We start from the raw sequence: 7,623 nt of genomic DNA, 5'->3' as shown, positions 1-7,623 counted from the left end.
GTCAACACACAGAGGAAAGAGAAGCAAGACCTGGGAAGAGAGGACCTGAACCAGGAGAAGAACACAGAGGAGTAGAGATGGCTCCTTAGACATAGCAGAAACCCCAGGGAGAGAGACAGAGCTATTCATCTGATCGTCTACAGCTGACTGAGCCCAGAGGAACCCAGGAAGCCTGAACCCTGGCATATATCAGCAGCCATCTTGCTCCAACAAGTGGAAATAGACTTTGGTGAGGGAAGTAAGTTAGGCTTTATGGCCTGGTATCTGTAAGCTCCTACCCTCAATAAATATCCTTTATAAAAACCAACCAATTACTGATACTTTGCATCAGCACCCCTTTGGCTGACTAATACACATATCTTTTCTAAAAGTGTTTGGATTTTAAGTCATATCAAAAAGATTTTCCGCATATAAGTTATAAAGAAATTCATCCATATATTCTGGTACTTATATGGTTTAATTTTTTAATATTTAGATCCTAGATCCATTTGTGGTTTATTTTGGAGTTTGATGTGAAGAATGGATCCAATTTTATCTTTTTCCAAATAGGTATCTAGCTCTTCTAATACCATCTATTAAAAGCTCATTTTCCTCAATGAATTAAGATAACACTGTTATTAGATATTAAATTGGGCTTTTATTTTTTTATTATTTTTTACTGACTTTCAATTCTGTCTCCTTGGTAGCCTAGTGCTCACAACTCCAGACGTACATGGCTTTGATTAGAATATGTTTTAATATCTGGTAGGAGGAGTCTCCAGTAGAGTTGAGAGGGCCTTGTCCTAGGGAGAGAGCTATCCTTCCATCACCCCTAGAGTGGGAGTAAGGACTGGGGGACACAGAAAACTGATGGGGAATGGATGGCATGGTTTACTGCTTTCACCTTCCCAGGAGAACTCTGTTTAATGAATGATAGATTAGGTGATCCTCCTTCCCCAGGGACCAGGTCGGTGGGAAGACCAAAACTAGGAGGGAAGGAGCTCATCCAGAACTCCAGGATTCAGGGGCTTCATTTCCCCTGGGGAAGAGACCCCACTTTCCTGGTGGAGCTCAGATTCAGGCGGGGCAAAGGGACTGGCCCAAAAGAACGTAGGTAAGACAGAACGGGCCAGCTACTCAGCATGCAGCATGGCAGGCAGAGGCAGGTGAGGTGGAAGAGGAGGAAGCAGGAAATAGAGTTTAAGTGGGAGCAGAGACCACCCTGGCACACACTTCCCACCGACTGAATGATGTCTAATGAACAGATGAGAAATCAGTTTCAGCTGTTCTAGCCATGGACGTTTATTAAGGCTCTGGCAAGCCCCCTGGTGGCGAGCTAATCAGGGAAGAATCAGTCACAGAGCGCCTGCAGCTTGACTCTGCTCTCGGAGGCGTCTCATTGTTCTGCTTATCCAGGTCCAGAAGCTGGAGACCTTAGTGAAGACTGCCGGAGGAATCCCCAATATATTTCCATAGGAGACAATGCCCTGGGCCACGTTGTTACACACGAGGGGGCCACCGGAGTCTCCCTGTGGGCAGAGAGGGAAGGGACAGTAAGCCAGGCCGTCTCCCTCCAGGCCTACCTCCTCCACGCAGCCCAAAGGCCCAGACTCCCAGTGGTGGGTGGGCTCCTTTCATTGCTGGGGGTATGTGAGATGGGGGTGGGTGGTAGGTGGTGTAGAAGCCAAGCCTCTGGGTCTCAGTTGCTGGACTTGAGCTGGCTGTGGTTACTGTCTGCAGCTCCACTCAAGCCAAAGTGCCTTCACCTCCCCCTGGAAAACTATCTACATGCTGTGGGTCAGGTGCCTCCCTCCCCACTCCTCAGAGATAGATGGGAACCCCCCACCCCCACCCCAGCCTGAAGACGTGGACATGCAGTCTATTCCCACTACCCCAGTTTTGTCCAGGCCCGTCTGATTCCAAGGCAACGTTGGCAAATGCCTGTGGTCTTACCCGGAAGGCCGACTTCCTCTCATTTGGGTCTCCCACACAAAGCTGCGTTTGACCCGTGTACCATCTATAGAGAATGCTGCACTCCTGATCATTCTGCACTCTCAGCTGCACTTCCTGGAGGACGTCTGTTATTCTTCTCACGTCCACCATACCCCAGCCGGCTGCAGTGCACAAGGTCCCAGGCTGCAGCCTGGCCCGGGGCTGAGGCAGAGCCACGGGCCTTATAACTGCACTCGGTGTGATTCTCCTCTCCAGCTGGCAGGAAGAGTTGGGCATTCCTGCTCAGCTGGGGCCCACGAAGGGCTCAGGACTGCCTGTGCAGCACCCTACCCCATGCCCTCCCACCACCCTGGAGCCCTGTCCCAGTTCTCTCCTCCAGAGTCCCCGGTAGATGGGGCAGCCAGGTGTGGGAGAACTGGGGGATCAGGCAGCTGGTACCTGCAGTAGCATGATGTCATTCAGGCTCCTCTCTGGGTTATAGTTAGGGTGGCGGATGGCTCTGAGCACAGGGATTTGCCGCTGGGTCCTTTCCTGTCTCCGGACATTGTGGGCCCCCAGGATGACATTTATAGAGCTGCAAAGGAAAGGTGAGTCCCAAGAGCTGCACTCCACCAGCTCTGCAGGGCTGTGGGGGAATCGAGGCCCTGAGCTGGCGATTGTTGGGCCCCACTGACTCTAAGGTTTGCTTCCCCCAGATTAAATTGAGTCCTGATACATACCTCTACCTCTTACTATTTTTGATTGGTGTGCTTCTCTCTACTTAGACATGTCATTTGCACTGACCCGTTCCCTCCCCCACAAACTTACCCGATCTCTTTTTCACCCTTTCATTGCCACCACCATGCGTCCAGTGGCTCCTCTGAGGAGCTCTTGTGTGTCCTGAGTTCTGGCTGCCCGGGGAGCTCACCTTCCCCAGCAGTGAGCGGCTGTTAGCACAAAATCTTCTCGCACCAGGAAACCCCCACAAACTAGCGCACCAGCAGGAGTCTGGATCTGAAGATAAGCCATGTAGGGATGGGAATGAGGTCTGGCCTCTTGGCCTCCGATGATTTCCCCTGGAAGAAAGTATTTGGTGATAATCTGTGTGCTTGCTGAACCCACAGCATGGGCACTAGATTGGAGGCTCCAGAAGGGCTTGAAGATGAGGATGGAGAAGAGGCCATGTGGGGAAGGAGAAGTTGGAAATCAGTGGTGAAGGCTGTGCTTTGCAGGGCTTCAGACACTGGGACAGGGCTCCAATCCCCACCCCTGGCCTTAGCTTCCCCCACCTCCTGGAAAAGGGGCGAGCAATCCTTGGTGTAGGCTGCCAGCTTCAGCGCCATGAACTCAGGTGAGATGCTGTGCTAAGTCTCGGGAAGGACAGGGAATAGCAGCAAGCTCTTCTCCTGCTACTCTATGCCCTGCATATGAGCTTGTTGGCCTGGGATTGGAAAAAAGGAGATTTTATTGCTTCTCGTTTCTAGTTTTTCTCCTTTCCTTAGGACTCAGTGACCTAGAAAATTACTATTCTCAGAAGATAAAACTATGGCCCAGGAAAGGGAGAAAACCCACTTGGCCTACTAGGGAAAAGTTTTCGTCCCATTTCCACTGGTTTTCTTCAGCTTCAGATTTGTTGGCTTGCAGTTCAGAAATTTCCTAGGATGAAATGTGGCCAGGATGTGCCTGAGGAGTTTCTGCCAGGGCTGCATGGAGGGTCCTGGAGAACAGGAGATACCACGAGAAGGGCTTCGTCTCTGCAGTGGGGTGGGGGTCACTCACCTGCCCGAGTCCTGGGAGGCAGGAGAAAGGCCAACAGGAGCAGGACCAGCTGCATCTTCCCTGGGAGGCTGCCCATCAGTGGCTGCTTGTGCTTCCTCCTGCCAGACATTTAGCCCCCAAGAGAGGAAGGAAGGGGGTGGGCTAGAGAATCCACCATCCCATTCTCCTGCTGGTGTGATTTCATCACCCACATCTGCCCAAGAGGTTCCCCTACCAACTGCCAGTGATCTGAGTGAAGAGAGAAAAATTCAAGGAGCTCCCTGCTCCTCTGCAGAGCTGCTGAGCCAGTGCCGATGGTAGGATAAGAGCCCAGGGCAACAAGGAGGGGGACTTCGGGCACTGTGTCCCAGAACCCTAAACCCACTGAATTCAGTCATATCCCCAAGAGTGCATGAAAGCTGGCAGCCACCTGCTTCCTCCCATTTCCTAGGTCTCTGGGAATAGAGCTTCAGTCCTTTGGAATTTCAGGGGTTCTAAATGAATGCAAGTTCCCTCAATTGCCTATTCATTTATACTTAAAAGGTTTGAGTAAGGGTGAATAAAGGTGGGTGAAATGTGCTGGTGGGATGTGGAATGAGAATATCAAGAAAAAGTTGAAGGAAAGGGAAATGTGAAGCCTGCCTCACTTCACCCTTGGCCCAAGGTCACCCTGCTGAGACCCCTTTTGCTCCCACTTCTTCTTAGAAATTATCAATGACAGTTGGGTAGCCATCCTCCCTGAATGGATGGAGAATATGGCAGTTTGAGATTATTTATGAATTCCCAAAAGAGAGAGATGATGTCTGTAAACTAATCTATTCTTCTGGGTGTGATACCCTTTGATTATATTAAATTCAGTTGAGGGGTCCTTGATTAGATTCCTGTTAAGATTGCTGATTTTTGATTCGACTACGTCAGTAAGGTTGACTCAGGTTGAGTCTCAGCTGCCTTGGCGGGTCTGATATAAATGCACACCCACGCAGATAGACACACAGGAAGAGAGACCTCTGTCATTTCTGATCCTGCCATGTGACAGAAAGAAGGTTCAGACAGCTGAAGCACCAGTAGAGATGCACCATTTTGCCTGACAGCTTACCGCTGAAATTAGGAAGAGAGTAGGATGGCCAAGACTGATGGAGGAGGCCAGGAAGGAAACAAGCCCTTTACCACGAGAGAGAGGACTACAGGATCACTTAAGCACGAAACCTCAAGAGGTGGGCCCGTGGAGTCTGAAGAGGAAGAGGAAGCCCAGAGGGGAAGGCAGAGACCAGCTAGAGATTGATGACCATATTGCTTAACACGGGGCGACTGACTTTGGTGAGAAGGCAACCTTGAGTTGGACTCTTTTTTGGCCTTGCAAAGGTTAGTTTTTACTCCAAAGAAATACCAACAGATTTCTGGTACTTTCTATCAGCAGTCCTTTGGCAGATTAATGCAGAGAATCTTACAGAGAAAGAAAAGGGAAGAGCAAGGCTCTGCCACTGATAATTACTTTAGCAGGTCACTGGAGCCCCTACAAATCCCCAGGGGAAGTTATGACAGTTAAAGGCTTCTCATTTTCTGCTTCCTATCCAAGTGTCCCGGAAGTTTCCTGGAACATAGAAAAGGCCTAGTGACAGGCGTTTGTTGAGAGCTGTCAGACCCTGGCAGGAAAACATCTAGGATCCTATTTTATCTATGAATACAAGTAACTAACCCAATCCACATCCTCTGTCCCAGCGCAAAACTTCTAAGGAAATAACTTTGTTGCTCTGCTACCTGTAATATAAAAATGTTGTATATACAATAAATTACTGCCAAGTAACACAGCGGGTTGTTAGACACACTTTAAAAATATTGAGATCCTGTGTATGCACAGACAAGCATTATAATCTGATATAATTTTTGCAAAAAATAGCAGACTTGAAGATTAATACAGTTCTTGATATTTCATGCAGTGTGATAGGTCCCCGTGAAAATCTTATGGAAATTCAGAACCTTCTGCTCCTATATAAATATACACCATTTTTCACTTAGTTTTAGAGCTGCACAGAGCTTCATCCTTTCTCTGGTGTATGCTCTATGATTGTGATCTCATGAAATTTCTTTACGCATCTGAAAAGTAAGATGTAGGAAAAAAAAGAGAAAAATAGAGTATAGTATAATAGCTTTATTAGTGCTTAGCAGATGGAGTAAATTTAATTTATTTTTAAATTTGTATTAACTACCGTTATTAAAAATAACATGTAAAAAATTAATAGACGACATTTTTTTTGGAAAAAAATTTGTCTTTTTTAAAAAAAAGATACAGAGATCACACAAAATGTTACATTAAAAAATATAAAAGTTTCTGCTATACCCTGCTCCCCAAACCCCCCACTCCTCACACATCAACAACCTTTTTCATCAGTGTGGCACATTCACTGCATTTGATGAATACCTTTTGGAGCACTGCTACACCATATGGATTATAGGTTACATTGTAGTTTATACTCTCCCCCAGTCCATTTGGTGGGTTATGGCAGGATATATAACATCCTGCATCTGTCCCTGCAATGTCATTCAGGACAATCCAAGTGCCGAAAATGCCCCCATATCACACCTCTTCTTTCTCCTTGCCCTTAGCAACTCCCATGGCTAGTGTCTCCACATCAATAATATAATTTCTTCCATTGCTAGAGTCACAAAAAATAAGAAACCACTAGAAAAAATAAAACTAAGAGCTGGTTCTTTGAGAAGATCAATAAAATTGGCAAACCCTTAGCTAGACTAACAAATAAAAAGAGAGAAGATGCAAATACACAAAATAAGAAATCAGAAAGGGATATCACCAATGACCCCACAGAAATAAAGACTATCATAAGAGAATACTTTGAAAAGATTTATGCCAACAGGAAGGACAATTCACAGGAAATGGGTAAATTCCTAGAAACACATAAGCAGCTTACACTGATGAAAGAAGAAATTGATGATCTCATCAAACCAATCACAAGTAAAGAGATAGAATCAGTCATTAAAAACTTCCCAACGCCCTGTCTACATATAATAACAGGACTTTAAAATGCTGTTTGACCTAATGTAAGGGGGAAATGGAAAGGAAAAATGAGTTTATATGGCTATGAGTCTCTAAAAAAGAGTCTGGAGGTTGTCAGAAGGATTGCCCTTATGCACACCTGAGCAGAGTCTCAGAGACAGATAAAGTAGATACAACCCCAGGTATTTGTTCTTTTGAGGGCTAAAGAGACCCACGGGTTCTATGGTCATGGCAGATGGGGTTCACTGCCATGTCAGTTGGCCCTTCTTTGGAGCTGGTGTTTCTGCATGATGGAACTGGACTCAGATGGGATCTCTTTTCACAAGACTTACATGCTACTATACTGGAATTGTAGTTGGTGCTGGGGTTTAAGATATATCTAGGGGATTTGAATCTCTGGACTGGCAATATGATAGCCATGCCCTGAACCTCAACAGACTTTAACTCCTACATGCTGATTTACTGGACATACCCCACTCAGCTAACATGGAGTTGAAGAATGTCAACCACCACACTATGGCACCTAGGATGCCTACAACTGAAAGCAGGAGGATTGCATCCAGTATCCATGTGGAATCTAAGCCCCCTCTTGACATAGAAGTGCAATGGACACAACCAATCCAATGTCCAGGGTGGCCACGGTGGCTGCTGGGTGCGGGAAATGGGAGGAAGAGATGAGATGTGGAGGCGTTTTCGGGACTTGGAGTTGTCCTGGGTGGTGCTTCATGGACAATTACGGGACATTGTAGATTCCCCCAGGGCCCACTGGATGGAACGTGGGAGAGTGTGGGCTATGATGTGGACCATTGACCATGAGGTGCAGCGATGCCCAGAGATGTGCTTACCAAATGCAATGGATGTGTCATGATGATGGGAGAGAGTGTTGCTGTGGGGGCGGTGGGGTTGAATGGGACTTCATATTTTTTGAATGTAATATATTT

At 46.9% G+C, this 7,623-nt stretch overlaps 1 protein-coding gene across 1 annotated transcript; it reads right to left on the bottom strand.

Moving 5' to 3' along the window:
• Positions 1–1,271: 1,271 nt before the first annotated feature.
• Positions 1,272–3,757, bottom strand: LOC105744603 (cathepsin G). The gene is made up of 5 exons (XM_012519231.4): positions 3,691–3,757; positions 2,840–2,987; positions 2,371–2,506; positions 1,933–2,187; positions 1,272–1,508 (listed from the first exon to the last, which is right to left on the bottom strand). Exons 1-5 carry the CDS (start codon positions 3,743–3,745, stop codon positions 1,335–1,337), a joined length of 768 nt encoding a protein of 255 aa, XP_012374685.2. The 5' UTR covers positions 3,746–3,757; the 3' UTR covers positions 1,272–1,334.
• Positions 3,758–7,623: the final 3,866 nt, after the last annotated feature.

The sequence above is a fragment of the Dasypus novemcinctus genome, chromosome 3 (genome assembly GCF_030445035.2).
Source record: "Dasypus novemcinctus isolate mDasNov1 chromosome 3, mDasNov1.1.hap2, whole genome shotgun sequence".
NCBI classification, from domain to species: Eukaryota; Metazoa; Chordata; class Mammalia; order Cingulata; family Dasypodidae; genus Dasypus; species Dasypus novemcinctus.
The sequence above is the reverse complement of the archived record's forward strand: the minus strand, read 5'-3'. Positions and strand labels throughout refer to the sequence as shown.

What these genes read in the sequence shown, in the direction of transcription:
- LOC105744603 (XM_012519231.4), bottom strand. Translation starts at nt 3,745, where the DNA reads ATGCAGCTGGTCCTGCTCCTGTTGGCCTTTCTCCTGCCTCCCAGGACT. An exon ending in GCCGCTCACTGCTGGGGAAG is followed by an intron (nt 2,507 to 2,839) that starts GTGAGCTCCCCG and finishes TTTCCTTTGCAG; the next exon opens with CTCTATAAATGTCATCCTGG. An exon ending in ATGACATCATGCTACTGCAG is followed by an intron (nt 2,188 to 2,370) that starts GTACCAGCTGCC and finishes TCTTCCTGCCAG; the next exon opens with CTGGAGAGGAGAATCACACC.